The sequence below is a fragment of the Spodoptera frugiperda genome, chromosome 7 (assembly GCF_023101765.2).
Source record: "Spodoptera frugiperda isolate SF20-4 chromosome 7, AGI-APGP_CSIRO_Sfru_2.0, whole genome shotgun sequence".
Taxonomy (NCBI): domain Eukaryota; kingdom Metazoa; phylum Arthropoda; class Insecta; order Lepidoptera; family Noctuidae; genus Spodoptera; species Spodoptera frugiperda.
This window is the reverse complement of record NC_064218.1, coordinates 6,089,151-6,109,540: the sequence shown is the minus strand read 5'-3', so window position 1 is coordinate 6,109,540 and position 20,390 is coordinate 6,089,151. Positions and strand designations below refer to the sequence as shown.

Here is a 20,390-nt window from a genome sequence, read left to right as displayed (position 1 = left end):
GGCGAGCTACCCTTGCTCGTCGTCCGCAGACCCGCACTTACGGTGGCCGGAGATCGTCGCGCGATGCCCGACGCCCGGAGTGTCTCTCGCGACGGCTGGGGCGTGAAGAGGTTCTTTCTCTCACGCGCCCCGCCTCCTCCTTAGCTAGCATGACTGCTTCGCAGAAGGAGGAGACGGCATCCCAGTCCCCCTCGCTCCGCACCATGGCTTGTATCAGTGCCGGACGCGAGAGGGCGCCGTCGCCGACCACATCCCTGAGGATACGGCGGTGCTCAGCCCACGCAGGGCAGACCGCAAGCGTATGTTCCACCGTGTCCTCCGGGCGGTCTTCGCAGTGATGACACCCGGGCGTTTCCTCCCGCCCAATCAGAAACAGGAACCTACCGAAGCTTCCATGTCCGGTAAGCACCTGCGTCAGGCGGTAGGTGAGGACGCCGTGGCGCCTCTCTAGCCACTCCTCAAAGAGGGGACTTACCGCTGCAATGACAGCGAGCCCAGCCCTCGGTTGCGACAGTCGCTGTTGCCATTCCGCCATGAGATCGCGCCGGAGCTCGTCCCGCCACGCACTAATCTGGCGCGGCAGCGGAGTTTCGCCCCGGCGACGCGCGTCGGCGCGCAAACTAAAGACGCGCGCGAGCACCTTCGCCTCCAAATCCCACGGCGGGAGTCCGGCAAGGAGGTTAGCCGCCTCTCCGGAGATCGTGCGATATCCGCGGATCACTCGAATGGCCATGACCCTCTGGGACGTGAGCAGCGCCCGGGCTGGCCGCCGCATCAGGTTCGGCGCCCACACAGGGGCTCCGTAGAGGGCCATGGACCGCACGATCCCCGCGTACAACCTCCGGCAGGAGGCATTTGGCCCCCGAGGTTGGGCAGGAGCCGCTTAAGTGCAGCCCCCGTCCGTTCCAACTTAGGAGCCAAACGTCGAAAATGCTCCACGAAGTTCCATCGACTGTCGAGGACGAGTCCTAGGTACTTCATCGTCGTCTCGACGCCGATGGTAACCCCTCCTGCCGTTATTTGGGACCCATCCGGAGGTGGCGCGTTCCCGCGGCCATGAAAACACATGGCCTCGGACTTGTGGAGCGCCACCTCGAGTCCCAATTGCCGGATCCTTGCAACAACTGTCGCAACCGCTCTCGCCATTAAATTGGCCGCCGCCTGGTGCGACCTCCCGTGCGCTAGCACCAGCGTGTCGTCGGCGTAACAGACTACGCTGACGCCGTTCGGGAGGTCGGTGCGCAGCACCCAGTCGTAACCAATGTTCCACAGGAGCGGCCCCAAAACCGAACCCTGTGGAACACCGCGCGACATCTCTCGCCGGTTCCACTCACCTTGGTGACCGGGGTAGGTGACAAACCTATCCATCAGGTAGGCCTCGATAACACGACGGAGATAGGTAGGCACCCGGTGGTACCGGAGTGCCTCCAGTATGCAGCTCCAAGGTAGTGAGTTGAAAGCGTTGGCGATGTCCAGAGACACCGCCACAACGACCTTACCCCCGGAAACTGCATTCCCCGTCGTGAGGTCTCTTACGCGCATGATGGCGTCCACCGTGGAACAGCAGGACCACTACAGACAAATAATCATACGACTGATAAGACACTTTTTCTACGATAGTACCGAAGCGCTCGGCCGATACCCAACCAAATGAATGTAACGAAACCATAGCGCGATCTATTTCGATCCCAACGCCATCTATCGAGGATAAAGACAACTTGGATTATTTATTTATACTCCGTTCGGGCATTTTCTTTGTACTAAAAGTTTAATTATATTGATATTATTTTTTTTATACCTTTTTACTATTTATTTACTATTTTTCGATGAATTAAAACAATAACATGAACCGAAGTCGTGTAACGATCGACATAGAATTATTTATAAATAATTTATTTCTTATTTTTATTTTTTGATTTTTGAAATAAAAATATATCTATGTCCTTTCTAAGGTTCTAAACTATATCTGTACCAAATTTCAACCAAATCCGTCAAATAGTTGCGGAGATTAATGGTATAAGCATAGAATGTTCGACGTGATTCTTTAATTTGACATAACTTTTTTATTTATGAACCGATTGACATGAAACAAACACTAAATGTAAATTTAAGCATCCCACAATATATTCGTGAAAACCGCATCCAACTCGGATCAGCTGTTTCTGAGATTAGCGCGCATAGACAAACAGACAAACAGACAAACAGACAAAAAAAAAGTTAATTACATTTTTGGGTTCGACATCGACATAACAATAACCCCTGTTATTTTTTTTATTTTTATTTTCAATGTACAGACAGCACTTTTCTACGATTTTATTATATGTATAGATAGATAGATAGATAATATATCACTATTGCACCTATGCGAAGCTGGGGCGGGTTGCTAGTCGTATATAAAATAATAATATTTGAAATTAGAAACAATTTCCTTAAACAGTACAATGAACTGTATAGTAATGTGTATAACATAAACGTAAAGAAGATCTCAAACTAAAGTTACTCATACGGAGGAGTCATTAGCATTCAGGCAATACTCTAAAAACAAAACATATTACATCACACATATACTTTCGAAAAAGGTCGATAAACTGACAGGTCGTTTACCTAAAAACGGTAAACGAATTATTAAATGTTAAAATTCAAACATTGGTTTTTCCTCCTAATGTCTAATCGCCTGTGTTTAGCGTGCTACTGGCGGTATATGTACAAATACATATACATATAGAGTGACGATTGCAAACTGATTTCCTACTGGCGTAGGACCCGGCTACCCAGCGAAACTCCAATTTCTTTACTCGGGTACTCCGGGGTTGGTCTACTAAGAGGGCCCGGTGCCTCCTTTAGGTACAGATGGTGACCACCGGGGAGGTGCGGTAAAAATCCTACACTCTCTATTTTTTTCCCCAAAAAGCTAGGCGCCTTTTGAAGGTTTCCCCCGTTAACAAAAAAAAGGGGGGTCATCATCATTTCTTAAGAGGAAGGCCTTTGTTCAGGCTGATGATAACGATGACGATGACATGGAGATCGAATGATAACTTCCTTGCTACTTGCATCCATTATCTCCCCGTGACTCTGATGATGTACTGGCGATTCAGACAAGGGTACCCAGACGCGTAATCCTGAAATCAAATCGAGTGGGATTTAAGAAGATACGTTATAATGCCACACAGCACACACTAAACAAAATCAATAAATTGCACATTTTATGAGAATCCCGAATTTAATCAGGTTTTATGAACGTAAAACGTCAGTCGAATATTTAATTCTCTTGTGTGTTTTTAATTTTATTGCCACCGTGTTATTTCTGTAATATTATCGAAGTTCTTTTTAATGCAGTTTTTTAATTAACATACTAAATCAACCACTTGTCATTCGATGCAAACAAAACAAAATGTGCTTTGAAATTCTTTTTGACGGTTTTCGAAACCAAACCCAACTAGTTTCAAGCTACACCAGGGATCCATAATCACCAGCAGCATAGCACAGATTGCATATATTGATAATCGCCAAGCGAACTCCTTACGTTTAACCATTCAAATTGTACTTTTTCAAATATTTTAAAGACATCTTTTTCTTCTCCAGGTACCTTATTCTGCGTATACATACTTAGTCAAAGACTGAACGTTCAGGACAGTGCCATTGGAGCTCTCGCGGCAACCAGCAGGATAGCCAGCTGTTTCATGTTCGCGTTTGCGCCCACAAGACCATGGTACTACTCGGCGCCTATCCTGAACATCTTCAGTCACACCGGCCTGACTGCTATCAGGTCCATAGCCAGTAAAAGTGTTCCTACTGAAGAAGTTGGTAAGAAACTATTCTATTGAACTATCTCACTATGCATAAGTCATTAGTTTAATAGAAAAATGAAAATCTCCAGTTTTATAATCCCAATAACATTTTTAGCTGGTACCAAAAGTTTAATAAAAAAAGTTAAATTAATTCTTCGTAGATTTTTTCTAATAGAGTGTTAGGTGCAGTGACTTTCAAAAGAATACGTAATAGTCTGAACATTATATAATATTCTATTACAAAGTTACCAAACCGTTATGAAATAGAATTATAAATTGTTTCATTGCAGAGGTAAGCTGCTTCCATACAAGATCTGTTCTGGCTACTTCATTTATAAGCAGCTTACACAGTACATACTGTCCACATCTTATTCAATGTCTTTCAAACCCAGAGAACGAACATTTATTTCACTTACCAAGAAAATAATAGCAATGTATAGCTAAACCAACAAATTCTCTAATTAAGTCTACCTTAATTAAAATGTAACTATTTGTTAATTCCAAAATCTACCCAGTAACAGCAAACTCGTCGAGTTACTTTGTTGTATTTATCTCAGAGCAAACCGTCTAAAAGCGTTTACAGAAAATAAATGACGGAAGAAATTGCTCAATAAAACGTAACGACTTGATAAACAAAAGTTGCTGAGAAGGCCACCAACAGCAGAATGTACAGATAACAGCAGATGAAGCTAACACAAACTGTTCAAAACTCTCAATCAAATTTCAACTTTAAAACAAAATTCTAGAGTTGAAAATCTCTCAGAGAAATCGGTCAGTTTAGGGCAGGTTGATTTGCTGGTGTTTTAGAACGCCGAAGTCTGTTCAAAGGATTAACACCTGTTGCTTTAAGGTCGGAGAATTCGTTTTTGCATAAATTTCCTTCTGGCTAAAGCAACTAAATGAATCGGGAGAAATGTGGAAATTAGAAGTTATTTGTTCCAGTAAGGTTTTCGGACAATTTAGAATTCATAAACTTTTGCAAGCATTTCATTAGATATTTTCATAGTTGAATAGTCTTAAAATTTATTGGTGAAACAGGGTCTATTGAGTAGTGTTTACTTGAAATAAAGTATCAGAGATAATATTGTAAAAATCTTTTTTTTTTTAAAGAGTAACGATGGAGTTTTTTGCTCGTTCTTCTCCATTCGAAGCAACACTTTGGAACGAGCGCCTAGCTTCACTGACGGACAGACTGACGGACAATTCAATTTGACGTTTCAAAAGTGCCTAATTTAGGATTAATTGAAATAAATGATTTGACTTTGACTTTGAAATGGGTTTTTTTTCTAAAAACTCTTTCTTTTTTCCTTACAGCGAAACTGAATGCATTAATAGGAGTGACGGAGGCTATAGCCCCGTCGATATACATGCCATCAACGAGCTACATCTACGTACAGACCATCTCCTCATTCCCTGGTGCCTTCTACATGTTCGATGCCGTCCTAACTGTAGTTGCTTTAGGATTATTCTCGTAAGTTACTTTAATTTTTATTCATATTGATGTAAGGTTCTTTTTCCTCTACAATCCCTTAGCAAAATAATTTTATGAAGTAAGAAACACTGAACGAACACCCAAAAAAGTAAAAAGCCCTTTCAAAGGTGTACTTAAACATGTTTAAATGATAAAAGATCGATTGACACTTTAAATATATTATGGACTTTATTACAAGTAGATAGGTATCCTAATCTAATCATAATATTTATAAAGAATACATATTATTATATTGAGGTAGGTCCAGGTACTTAGACAGAACAGACAATGTTTTATCGTAGATAAAGGTACCTTTAGGCGATTTATTCTTTGCATTGTTATTAAACTTTCGGCTAAAATTAATAGCCAACCCCAATACAAAATATGTGGATTATGTTGATTTTACATTAATTGAGTTACTAATGAAAGCAGAGATCGGTCTAGGAATTTCGGATTAATTTGGTCGTGTGTTGCCATTAAATACGTACAATCAACAAAGTTGGCGGTCGACCACCATTAGGTGATATTAGCATGAACTTGGCGCAAGCGACCAAAGGGAAAACGCTTGGTGGATAGCGAGTTTGCCACAGCATTGTACAAAAAGTGTACAACCGTAGACTTTGCCGATTGTAAATGCAACATTTGCATTTCTCAAAGTATGATCTCTATGATAACATACAAGAAACAATTAAATGTTTCATTCAAACCTACCTGTAATTAGACGAAGATTAATCTATGGATATTTCAAAAGAGAGATGGATAGGTACCCAGTATATTATAGATAGTATAAAATAAATAAGGAATCCCACAAAAACATTTCATGTTAAATGTTGCCAAGACGAGACCATATAGCTCGCACTGTCAAAAAGTAATCAGATCCCGTGTAGAGCCAAGTTTCTAACCCTATACTTTTGAACTGGCGAGTTGGCCGCACGGAAAGAGTTTAGAAGATTGAATAGATTTTTAAGCTCAAGCCCATATGACGAATAGCAAAAAGTCCGTGCGGCCGACTCGCCAGTTCAAAAGTATAGGGTTAGAAACTTGGCTCTACACGGGATCTGATTACTTTTTGACAGTGCGAGCTATATGGTCTCGTCTTGGCAACATTTAACATGAAATGTTTTTGTGGGATTTCATTTCTTTTTGTAGGTTGCTTATGATAGAAAGATAAAATGAGCGACAAATTCACCTACTAAACTACTAAATTTATAAGAAAATTGCAAACGTAATCCTAATACTTTTTATCAATGAAAATTAAAACACTAGTATCTAAACCTTTACCTACTAAACTACTAACAATTAAATATTAGGCAAATGGTTTTTTTCTCCGCGATAGCAAACTTTTAAATCACCGAAATATTCCGAAAACTTTTCATTCAACGAGACAACCGTCAACGACGTCTGCCCTCGCGCGTCTGCCCGCGTTCGGGTGCCGCGCTCGCTGACGGGCCGATTATTTTTAGCTACTGCGCGGGGACGAGGGGGCAGGCGGCGGGCGTTGGCGCATACTATACTTACGATGCTTATGTTCAAAAGTATAGGTTGATTAATAAACACTTACCGAAGTGAAGTGTAGTAATATTATTCATATCTAAGTACTTATGGGTAGGATAATGTTTTGATTTGATGAAAAGTTTGTGTTCTATGTACTTGTGTATAATTTTCAGATCTCAAGCAGGAAATAGGGAATTAAGTTTCCCTATTTCAGATTTTTACCCCTCCGCGGCCGCATTCAGACCTCTAGCGTCAAAAGTTGCGGAAGTCTCGAACAAACTTTCACCCCCTAGTTTAAGGGGTTGGGGGTAAAAGTTCCAAGTTTTAGGATTTTTTTGTTGTTTGGGTACTAATACTAGCTTACATACCAAATTTCAGTTTTCTAGGACTTCAGGAAGTACCTTAAGAATTTTGTTGATCATCAGTGAGTGAGTGAGTGACGAAATCGGGGTATTTTAGATATCAATAAAATCTAAAGTATAAGAGCTATGCAATTGAAACTTTAGAGGTTTATTAAGTCTACCACTGACATTATATCCTGAAAATTTTGTTTATCTGGTATAACCCAAACTCAAGTTATGAAGGTTCAAAAATACGACGAAGCGCTTCGAGAAAAGGTAGGTAGTGCCCTTGCGCTTGCGCTTCGCTTGGCTCGTCTTGGCGGGGGCACTACCGTGCCCCCAGATGACGAAAACATGGTGTAATAATATTGCAAGTATCGTAAAACAATAAGATAAAGATACCTTAGTTTGTTTTGTCGCGACGTAATATACATCTACGCTGTATTTATTGTTTCTTTAAAATCCTATCAAAATATTAGTTGTTTTAATCTTTTATCATTAAAATTTATCATTATTTCTCTCATTAAAATCGCTTAAATAACAAAATGTATAATAGACATCTTCATTTTGCAAAAAGATATAGGTACTTGAAAAATGATACAAAAACAGTATTCGATACCAACACATACACAGAAATACAATGTAGAGACCAGAACTAAAACAATTGAAAACTATGTTACATTCAGATATGTATTACAAAAACAAGAGAACTAAGTATAAATAAAAATAGAACAATTATACTAAATACAAAGAAATAGATCAACTTAAAACAAAACAGCATTTAACATATAAACGCATTTGAAAAGATAACTTATCGTACCGAAATGCTTGGATAGCTTTATCCATTCATATTTCTGTTTCATAAACTGCGATTTAAATACAGTAGCATTTGTTATCAGTTACATAATTGCATACGGGTCGGGTAGATAACATGGTCATATTTTTTCTCTCACGGAAAAAACATACCGCAAAATATGCAAAAAATCGAGGCCATGTGGGTCAATTAGTGCATTACCTACGTCAGTCAATAATTATAATTACTATCAGAAAGAATCAACAAGTTATTGCTATCTTTACGAAATACTAGCTTTTATTGGGTAAGAGGAAGAGCCATGCTCTGGCTCGAATGGACTGGCTCGACCGGAGTAATACCACGACCTTACAATAATTGTGTTTCGTGTTACCGGAGGCCTAATTTCCCCCTTCCTCAATATCTCCAATCCCCAAACCCTGAACAATCCTCAAATTTCTACCCCGCCCAAAAGGCCGGCAACGTATTTGTAACGCTTCTGGTGTTTCAGTTGTATATGGGCAACGCCAATTGCTTACTATCAGGTGATCCACCTGCTCGTTTGCAGGATTGTACCAGAAAAAAATATTTTCGGAAGATAATATACTACAAAATTACTCGTTTAACGAGTGCGTCATTTGTTCTTATCAAAAATTTTAAAAATGTTCTTCAGTTTAAGGTCTCATTTTAATTGAAGGGTACTTCCACATACGGAAATTTAGGAGCAGGTTTATTCAAAAAGAATTGTGAACTCATAAAAGTAAAAATAAATCATGATCACTTAACTCTATTATTTAGTTACGTAGAAAATATTATAGCTTTTAAATTGTAGGAACTTGATCAACTATGTACTTATTATAATGCGACTCAAATTATGGGCTTTGAACAATTTGTGGATCACACAAAGAGTTGATCCGTGCGGGAATCGAACCCGCTACACGTTGCGCGGCAGCCAGTTGCCTAATCACCACGCCAACCGTGCAGTCCCCGAACACTAAAATTGATGTCAGATTATAAAGGTCAATTGCCCAAACAATAAAATTCATGTCAGATTATAAAGGTGATAAAGGTTACATCCGCTATTTGCGTTGGTTTTTTTTATTACTTCTTCATACTCTTGTTATCTTAAGTATTTTAATAATACATGACCTTTACCAAGGTGATATTTGCAATGGTAGGTAAAGTGTATTGTTTGTTACTTTGAATGATCGGCTCGGAAAAACCTACCAATAAGAGCTCCGACCATGCTCTCGTTTCGACTACTTTAAATGTAAAGCAAACTAGTACTAAGGGTTCAGACTTATGCGGGACTATCTCAAGATAGTAAGAAATTAGACTAAGTAAAAATGTATGTCACACTCGTGCCATCACTAGTCTCAGTAGTACCACCTCGTGGGCAAAAGATCAAAAACTCTAATTGAATTAGTTATTCTCGGGATATTTTTTTTATAGTGGGTTGAAAAAAATCTTTGTGGCACAGAATTTTGAGTCATGTCAGATCCGCATCCTATCGATATATCCGTATCGGATATATCGATAGGATGTATTAGTTACACACAATACTGACTAAATTATATTGACTGATTAATATGTTAACTGAATTCGTTCGTTCTGTGCACCTAGTAGAACTAAAGGTGTGATTTTATGTGAACGAATGAGTTAGCATAAGAATGAAAGAGACAAAACTATATCACAAAAACCTTATATCGAAGATTATCAACTACTGACTTAAAGTATATTTCCCATACTCAAATTAACATTTATATTTATGTGTTTTTATTATCTTTTCAGGGTCATTTACATACTGGTGAGGCGAAGGATGCGAATGACCGTCACGGATCCACAGAAAAAAGAAGAATTTGCGCGAACAAATGAAGTTTCACGGTTTTAACCAATGGCCATTGTAATGATAATTTAGGTAGTAAAACAAAATGATCTGAATATGAAACGAAGTATTTAGATTTTTGAGGAAATATTGCCATAAATTAGATTTAAGATGTTAGGACCTGCTACTTAAAGAAAGATTCAACAAGGGATTATTGAGGTCTTATTTTTATAATAACTATCGCGAGACATAGTAAACTTACGTATATTACGTTATATTTCGTTGGCTGCACGACGGCACTGCTCATGATGAAGAGACCCCTGTAACTCGAAACTAGTAGAGCTTTTCTACTTTTTTTCGTTATTTTTTTTTTGAACATTCCTCTGTAATACCACTAAGTTGTGATTGGTGTGTAGTAATAGGCACACCTTCTATTACATGAACTCAAATACGTCTGGTAGGTAGGTTGCATTTAGAATCAATGTGAATTTGTTTTAAATTAACTTTAGTACTTTGCATTTGAATTAAAAGGCAAACTAAACGGTTTACTTCACCTAATATACGAGTCTTCTCATATATTAGTAAAAGACTGAAATTATAAGTAATATCTTTAAAGTAACATTGGAGTAAAATCTACTGATTTGTATTTGAATAAAGAATATTTCCATTTAGGTATGTACTTAACAATGTTAAGATTAAACTTAGTATGCAATTTTACACAAAAACATCTCAACAAACAGGTTATTAGTCATACGTAGTTATACTTATATTAAATGTGGGAGAGCCATGCTTCAGCACAAATGGGCCGGCTCGTCCGGAATGATACCACGGCCTCACAGAAAACCGACGTGACACAACGCTTGCGTTGTGTGAGTGAGGTTACCGGAGGTCCAATTACCCCCCTTCTCAAGCGTCCCAATCTCCGATTCCCCAACAACCCTTAAATTCCTAACCCTAAAACGCAACGCACTTGTAACGCCTATGGTCTTTCGGGTGTCCATGGGTGTGGCGATTGCTTACCATCAGGTGATCCGTCTACCCGTTCACGTTATTTTCAATCAAATGGGTGTTACATTGTGTATTAGCATATCTGCATGTCCACCACTTTGCGGAGTAAAAGGTGTAACATTAAGTTCTAATTATCTTCCTTCAGTAACCCTAATACGAGTTTAGTTTACTTTTGCGCTCTGATTGGCTGACTCTAACAAACCAACCAATCAGAGCACTGAACTCCCTCTCGTTTCGGTACTGATTAGTTGTTTGGAAGATACATACGATGCAAAAACAGTGCTATTACAAGACTGGCAACTATTACTTCTCACGACTAAAGAAAGACGGATTTAAATATGTATCATACGAATAATGTAAAAACCCCAGTGCAATTTTTTTTTGTATACAATTGTATTGTAAATAAGCTATGACTGTACTTTATTACGTTGTACATATATTGTTATTATTAAACAATTTTTATGAAAGAAAATGTAAGGAATATACGTTTTGTTATCTTGTATGTGTGTCTTTTATTTATTTATGTGAAACGGTTCAATGTTCCCTTATCTGCCTGCTAATAATGTGAAGTGTTGAAGATTAGTCAACCTAATGACTGTAATAAGTTTTGGTTTATGAAATTAGTATTTAGTGTGTTTAAGTGAATTTGATGTCATAGATAGGAGACAAATCTATATATTAATACGTGATGCAAAAACTTAGTACCCCTTTTTACAAAAATTGCGCGGACGTAGGAGCATAAAATTTGGTACACTTATAGTTTATGTGTAGGACAAGTGCAGAACGCTAATATTTTTCAAAAATAATGTTTATAAAGTACATTAGATCAATAAATAAAACATTACACACACTACCATGCATAGTATCGTATTTGATAAAACGTCAAAATTGACAGACATTGAGATGATATTCTCACGTTTCATATGAAAAGAGGTTTCTCATTGAAGGAGGTTTGGTTATTCATGATGCGCCGGAATATATTAATTTGAATTTTACAAAACTAATAGCAATTCGTTAAATAAAAATTATCCTTGAACGTATGTTAAGTGGTATTGTAAATTAAATCGTATACGGTCTGGAATTTCGACCACTAGGCGACCACTAGTTAAATATAAATAGTTATTAAAAATGCTATGAAGGAGGCGAGTAATAATTATAACCTGACGATAATAAGGTAGAATAATAATTTTAGATAAAAAACTACGTTTAAAAAAACCCACTTCAATACAAAGTTAAAAGTAAAATCATGTATTTCAATTGAACCGTAAGTAGGTACTTTTGAAATGTCAACAAATAAAGATATAGAAAATAGGTATTTAAAGACGTGTTAAAGAGCGAACTTCCATTTTGTAAGTCGAGTAATATACCTTAAAACTTCACCTAAGTCTGAAAATATTATGCTGAAAACCGGATTAAAATCGATTCAACCAAACGCGAGATAATCGCGCACAAACATACATCAATACAGGTCAAACTCTGAATTACCTTTTATTCTTCTTCTTCTCAATCGTACACTCTTGGCAGAGTGGTCGTGGTTGCTTCGATGATATTAAGAGGTTACGTCGTCGGTCTTTTCAGCATCAATTGCCTTCCTGGCAATGGTTTTCCATTTCTGGCGGTTCATTGCGTTGCGAGAACATTCAGCCATTGAGTTTTGCGTGATTTTTTTTAATACCTTTTATTAAATCTGTTAAAAAGGGAGTAACACGTCGTAACTAAACAGGAAAAAGAAGGAGAAAATGTTTCATAGAGGTATCATACTCATTGTACGAAGACAATCAGTCGCTTCGTCATCGACATCTGTAAACACATTAAAATCTTAATCTACTTCAACAAAAAGAAAAATCCCAAGCACAAGACTGCAATGATTCAACGTAAAGAGAGTAAATATTGTAAACATATAAAATTCCTTTTGAGTCAACTTTTAGATATAGACTCAAAGAAAGTTTCCAAACATGTAGATTTTTGGCATTAAGTATTTATCAAACGAAGATTCTACTAGAAGGGAATCCGGAGCTGCGGACTGCCTAGCGGGTTACCGGGGTTCCGGCTTGAAAAGCAGGAGTAGGAACGGGGTAGTTTGTAGTCAGTAAGAGTCTGACACTCCCTCTCGCCTCGCCTAAGGTAGGAGAAGTCAGTGGATGATTATCCCTCCTCAAATAAAAAACTGGGTAATAAAGTTCAATAGACTAAGCCTACGTACTATTTATTATGTATTAGTTATGAATGCACAGATACGTCATGTCACAAATAAGAAAGTGAATCATCTCAAATCAGGAATGCAAAGTATACGTACATATTTAGTCACATCGGGATTTCCAAAAGTGAATAATGCTTGTTGATATGGATGTTTTTGTTTAACATTGGGCTAATTGCCAAATGGAAGTATTAATCGCTCAACATTTGTGTCTACTTTGTCCAATATTAAAACATATTCGACGAAAACAGCATTGCTGTTTAGCTAATTGCTATTTTGAATCCATACTTGCATACATCACTACATAGTATAAAACAAAGTCGCTTTCTCTGTCGCTATGTCCCTTTTTATGCTTAAATCTTTAAAACTACACAACGGATTTTGATGCAGTTATTTTTAATAGGTAGAGTGATTCAAGAGGAAGGTTTATATATGTAATACATGGATAATATATGACTATTGCACCTATGCGAAGCTGGGGTGGGTCGCTAGTAATATTATAAATGGGAAAGTGTGTTTGCTTGTATATTTGTACGTCCTTTCTTCACGTCGCAAACGGAGTTAATTTATGACATGATTTTTTTTGTGTGAAGTTAATTGAGGGGGCTAGAGAGTGACATAAAATGGGGGGGGGGGTGGAAGTTTGAAACAAGATAGCAAGCTAAAATTGGTACGAGGACTATATTTTTTGTGACTAACAAAAAAAAAATCGTGCAACATGTTTTTTAATGGAACTTGACCCCAAACCAATTAACGAAGACCTTTATAATCAGAGTAATAGCGGTATTTTTTCTTCTTTTTTTATTTTTGCCTCATACTAGTATTTTCCCTTTTTTATTTGATTATAATATTGCACAGCTTCCGCCTGTCCCTTCAAGAAATAATTAATTGCGATAATAACGATAGAATACCCAATATTGACACACCGAAGTCAATCAACCCGACCACATCTCCACAGACAGCTGATATGAGATAAAAAGTAGCAAGCCGATTACCGATAAGTATGTAATGCCCTTACATTAATGGTGTTTTGATGAACAAACTAATTCTATAGGTATACGAGCTTTAGTACCTCTTTCTTATGGTATAAGCCGGTAAACGAGCAGACAGATCACCTGATGGTAAGTAATCGCCGCCGCCCATGGACACCCGAAACACCAGAGGTGTTACAAGTTACAAGTGCATTGCCGTCATTTTGGAGGTTAGGGGAAGATTGGAGAGAAGGGTAATTGGACCTCCTCCAACAATTTGCGCAACTAACTAATTATATTTTAAATGGAGCAAACGAGCATATTCGAATCACCTGTGAGGGAGGGATTATCCGTGACACCTATGGACATCCACAACACCTGAGGAATTACAAGGGCGACCATTTTTGTATTTTATTGGAACAAAATTAAAAATCCTGAATTCTGCCTGAAGTCAATATTCTACGCGGATGAAGTCGCGGGCAACAGCTAGCTTTTCTCATAAAAGTCATCCCAAAAAATATTCCAATAAAGTTGCTACTTCGACGTAAAAATTAGCCCCGAAAAATAAAAGAAGTGTGAAAATATTTCATAACGAATTCTTTTTGAGATACCAAGCAAATTACTTTCACAATTTTATCTCTGGTGACAATAAGATAAGAAATTCTAATCACGCTTTTATATCTATTGACACAGTATTTCATCTCTATATGAATATTATCGCAAGATTTTATGCCACAAATTACGGTCTCAATGACTATAAGACCTCAGATTAAAATTACAATTCTTGCACATGAATGGATTTAACTTTTCTCATCTTGATATTAAATTTAATAAAAATATAACAATTTTCTTAGTTTTTGTAATATCAATTGAGATATATTTGAGTTGTAATGAATCTTAAACATTGAATAGGATTTCGAACAATACCAACTTTGATTATAATTATCAATGACTCAAGGGATTTTCATTTTGCCAGGATTTTCTCCTTAGGAGTAAATAAATGAACAGCAGTCCTAAAATATACCGCTGAACAAATATACTTTTTCCCTATTTGAATCACCACATTTTCAGCTCAGTCTTCTTTTAAGAATCTGAAGCTCCTTACATAGAGTTGTAAAAACCAAAACAAGTGCTAGTCGGCACTGACACGTGCGCAGTGTTCCGTACCATTCTAAAATAACCGCAAATAATTTATTTATTCATTTTGTATGACACTCTAAATGTATTAATTATTTTGCTACAGCGCATCAGATAGTAACACATCATCTGTGAAAGTTTCAGCTGTCTATCAAAGTTTATAAGATTGATACAGCCTAAGCGTGCTTTTCCACCAGAGATGTGCTATGCTACGTTGCTGTGTATGCGTTTGGTTTCCACCAATCATATTCGTTGGTACACATAGCTTAGTACTGGTGGAAACAGACTCAGCTAAGCTATGTTTTTTATATAGAAAGATGCGTGCTATGGACGGCTTCCCTACTATCGATATATCGCATACTCGAGCTGCGCATCTTCCTCGTACAGCTACATAGCTTAATATCGGTGGAAACGGTCACTAGTTTCACAGCTTAGCTATTACATCTTCGTACCACAGCTACATAGCACATCTCCGGTGGAAAAACACTCTTACTATTTAAGCACGGAACTCTAAAACACAGCAAATAAATAATCACGTTCTTTGGCAATGACAAGAGCAAATAAAAGAAATGGCGAAAAGTCATCTATTTAAACTTATCTCTCTCTCTCTAATGTACTGTCGCAAACATAATGTCTGGATGAAAAACGACACATTATGTACCTACGTACATAGGTTACCTTGAATTTAATCTTGATAATGACTAGGTATATTCACAAACATACATTTATGTCTTCCAATTTTATTTAGTACGTTTGCTCGTAAAATCTCTAATGCGAAGGGCGTAATTGGGATGGCAGGTATTGGCCCATTTAGTTTGAAACATTATTGGTACTGGTATTTAGGGACAAACGATTATAGACCTTGTCTATTGGGTGGGCTGCCCGATTTATATCTAGAAAGTTTTTAATTAGAAGAGCTTTGATTTGGACGGTATCTCATCTGTTATTGTCAGGTGACGATAAAGGTGTCTCTTTAGTTAGAATGGTCTATTATCGTACCTAGGTAATCCGAAATTTTAATTTTTATTAGTAACTTTATTAACCGACTTCAAAAAAGGACGTTCTCAGTTTGACCTGTATCTATGTATGAATGTTTGTGCTTGATTATCTGGTGTTTGGCTGAATAGATTTTGATGCGGTTTTCAGTTTAGTGTATTTTTGATTTAAGAAAAGGTTTTAAGGATATCACTTTACTTAAAATATATGGAGGCGTTTCCCTTTTAAAAAAAGGTATTTTATATTGTAAAGTTGCAGTATATCTACTTATCTGTAGGTAATAATAAATAATAGTGTAATAATTCAGCCTAAATGGTATTCCCAGACAAACTTTAACACGAAAAAAACGAAACTGATCTTGAAATTGTTTTAAACCTATATTGCACTCAATTATCGACCGCAAAAGATATAGGTAGTCCAAAAAATATAAATAACGTAATTGAAAAAGACGTATATAATTTGACCTTGCAGCTATTTTTAACTTAAAGGCCAGGTAAGAAGTCCTTTATACACTCGAATGTGTAATTCAAGTACTTCTTGAAACATAATAAATACGTTCATAGTAAAAAAAGTCACTATCAATGTGTATGACGCTCAGTAGTTTTAGTCTACGTTAATCAATTATTAGGAAACTACACCTTACAATATGATAAATGATATTTATTTTGCAAATAGGTTATAAAATAACACTTTTACACGTCAATCTCTTAAATAACTAGATGAGGCCGGCATTTCCTATCCGACTACTCTGAGAAGAAATGCCGAAACAAACTCAGAGGTCATAGTCTCTTTTAAAGTCCAGACAAAATCAATTAAAGATGTCGGAGAACCGTGCATGTTGATTCTGTAGTGGTCTTTTGAGGAAAGTGTAGTGGTCTTTTGAGGATATGTTCGACAAAGTTGAATTTACAATGTTAGTTTTCAATCCCACTCAACAAAACACCATGTTTCATAAAGGAACTCCAAAATAAACAAGTCTTAGTAAACTTACCTACAACTGAACATCCTGTACGTAAAATATTTCAACAATAATAGTATTAGATAATGGCCACCCAGTCTACCCACGTCACGATTGAACAATACTTCGAAGGCATAGTTTTCAAACCGACAAACCTCGTCTATAAATCAGAGAAAACGATAACATAGGTACTTATCGGAAAATGGATATATTCGCTCGTTTACAACATTTACCCATTCAATATAAATATAATTTTAGTACCTTTCGGAAAGTTTGTAAAATATATTTTTAACAACTGTACTTTTCCACCAGAAATGTGCTATGTAGTTATGCTACGAAGATGTGTAGTTATGCTATGAAGGTGACCATTTCCACTGATACTAAGTTATGCAGCTGTGCGAGGAAGATGCGCAGCTCGAGTATCAATAGTAGGGAAGCTATCCATAGCATACATACATAACACGCATTCATAACACGTATCTTTCATATTAAAAACCAGAGCTTAGCTGAGTCTGTTTCCACCAAAGTGCAGTGTCCAAAAGCACCCTAACGCCTTGAAAAACAAAGGTGAGCGCTACCGTGTCGGAGGATTTGCCTTCATATTTCCTATCGGCAATCAAAGGCTTAAGGAAACTAATCGGATTTTAAGTCAGAAATTTATTTTATGAATTTATTTTATTTATGTCAGAAATTTATTAAATTAATGTCATGAAATCTAGGTACCACATTTTTTTTAAATATTAACAAGAGTCAAAATACCTGCAATGAACTTGTACTCTTATTTTATTACGGGTGTCCATGGGCGACACCGATTGCTAACCATCCGGTGATGCGTTTGCTCGTCTGCCGGCCTATTTCATAAAAAAATGGACTGACATACTTCATTCCGTCATAAAGGTACCAGTTAAATCTATTTACGGCGTCACTATAAGTTCATATTCGACATTTAAGGAGTTGCGATAAGAGTCACTACATAGAAACACTCAGTAAAACAACTTGAAAAGATTTCGGAAACAAGAAAGATCAATCAAGTATTAAATAGATTAAGGAATAAGAAAAACTAAAGACCAGGAAAGCAACTATTCTTCAAAATATAATTCTTGGAGTTAATTAAAGCTTATGGAGTCGTTAAAGCTTAAAAGAATCTCTCAAAATGTCGTTAGTGAAGCTTAATATTAGATCGTATTATTCAAATCATTTTAAATCAATATTTATTCTGTAAAATTAAGATTATAAGTAAGCGGCGTGAAAACCTTAATTACTTAATGATTTATGTGCAAATTACATTTGATTGATATTAAAGATGATCACACAAAAAACCGCATTGCAACTTGCAATTAACAAGAAGCCGTTTTAACCGACTACAAAAGGAGGTCCTCAGCTTGACTTGTATGTATTTATGTTTGTGCGTGAATATTTCGCGTTCGGCTGAACCGAATTGATACCATTTCCTGTAGTATTTTTAGATTTAGGAAAGGATGATAGGTATATTACCCGAATTAAAAAAATAAAGTACGCACTTTAACACGATTTTACTGTAGTTAAATATCTCGTTTCACCCGCAACGAGCCCATACAAGTACATACGAAGATTTTTATTTACTGATGTGCAAAGAGAGTGATGTTTACAAGGGCGATATATTTTACGTTCCTATTTTTACTACGCAATAAAATGTGAAAACTTCAGGCCTATAAAGTTCGGTGCGCGTCAATAAAGTGGGTAGACAGGGCAATCTAATATTTCGCCTAAATTATCTTCAGGAACATATCGTAGGCAGAAAAGTTTTACAATAACACCGCCTGTCGAAGACATTCGAATGCCAGAACATGGATAGATAGATACTGGAAGATCACCAAGTACTGACATTTTATTGTCGTCCCTAGATTACTACCACTAAAATCTTATTAGCCTAAGCTTAATTATTATTCTCTATACTAGACAATAAGTGTAAGGTACTCATATAGTACTATATGTGCTGACAAAGTATTGATTTGCTTGCAAACATTTTTATGGACTCATACGAAGTGAAATAGGTACGTTTGTAGGTATTAGGTAATCTCTGTGATGGAATAGATAGGTAGGTATTTAGTCTATTAAGGTAATAGTATGGAGTTCCTATCTAAACTGAAAAAAATCTTCGTTAGATTTCTATAGTTTTTTTTTATGGTAAAAGCCGGTAAACGAATAGACGTATTACCTGACGAATAGGCGGCAATCGCCGCCACCCTAAACACTAGAGGCGTTACAAGTGCATATCTGGCCTTTTGGGGTTAGGGATATAAGAGTTGTCAGGGATTCGGGGATTGGGAAGATTGGGAAGGAGGGTAATTGGGTCTCTGGTCATCTCACTCACTCAACGAAACACGACGCAAACGTTGTTTCACGGTTTTCTGTGAGGTATAGCTCTCCCACATTTCATTAGGTTTTTAATTTCCCTCTATTTTACCTTATCGTATATTTCAATATTTTCAATAGAATTAGAAATAACCTACATCAAATATGAATACTATCCATAGTGCTTTTAGTAATGTCGATGTATAACCACACACCGGAACCTTCCAGTAGATCCTCGAGTGAATTACTGGTGATTGATTGCAAATCTGTGAACGATGACTTGCACAAGTATTACTAGACTAGATAGCATAGATTTTCTTTGCTACTTATTTCTTTTGTATTCAGTAGAAAATCATTCGAGATTCAAGAGGTGAGAGAGAGTATCAGACTCTTACTGAGTAAAAACCACCCCGTTCATACTCCTGCTTTTCTAACCGGAGCCACTTACTTAAAAATCCAGTTCTTTAAAAATAGAATACTTTTTTGCCATTTGTAAAAGTTATTTATGTTATTTTTATCAATTAACTTACTTGCTTAAAACTACAAAATTTGTAGATACATATGAAGGTAATGTTTTAAAAGACCTTTAATAAATAAACAAATTGTATTTTAAGTAAGTTTAATAAATAGATCGGAAAATAATAAATTTTCTATCCGGATATCCATACGTTTTCCGTTGCCAAGACATTTCATTTTAATCTATTTCTGTTACCTCTCGGTCCCAAGCATTTCCTTTGAAATATTTTCGACAGAAGAGAGAATTTAAAATTAAAATGAGTATTATTGATCGCAGATATTAAGTACAAATTAGAAAAATTAAACTTTAATAAAAGAAAAATAAATCCCATACATACATATAGATAGTAGATAGGTGACTGACTGACTGACATAGTAATCTATAGACGCACAGCCCAAATCACTGAACGGTTCTGGTTGAAATTTCGGATGTATGTAAATGCTATAAAGTGGGCATCCGTTAAGAAAGGATTTTGATAAATTCTACTCCCAAGGGGATTAAATAAGGGATGAAAATTGTAATTAAACTTTGTCAATTTTAAACCGTTCGGGTTGAGAATTTGC

At 36.9% G+C, this 20,390-nt stretch overlaps 1 protein-coding gene across 1 annotated transcript in view; it reads left to right on the top strand.

Annotated features, from left to right (window-relative positions):
* Nucleotides 1-11,219, top strand: part of LOC118265958 (proton-coupled folate transporter) — a 32,156-nt gene extending 20,937 nt beyond the window's left edge. Inside the window, exons 3-5 of the mRNA XM_035579270.2 lie at nt 3,583-3,804; nt 5,103-5,259; nt 9,676-11,219. Coding sequence (XP_035435163.2) covers nt 3,583-3,804; nt 5,103-5,259; nt 9,676-9,775 — 479 coding nt within the window. The 3' untranslated portion in view covers nt 9,776-11,219. The remainder of the gene's footprint in view (nt 1-3,582; nt 3,805-5,102; nt 5,260-9,675) is intronic.
* Nucleotides 11,220-20,390: the final 9,171 nt, after the last annotated feature.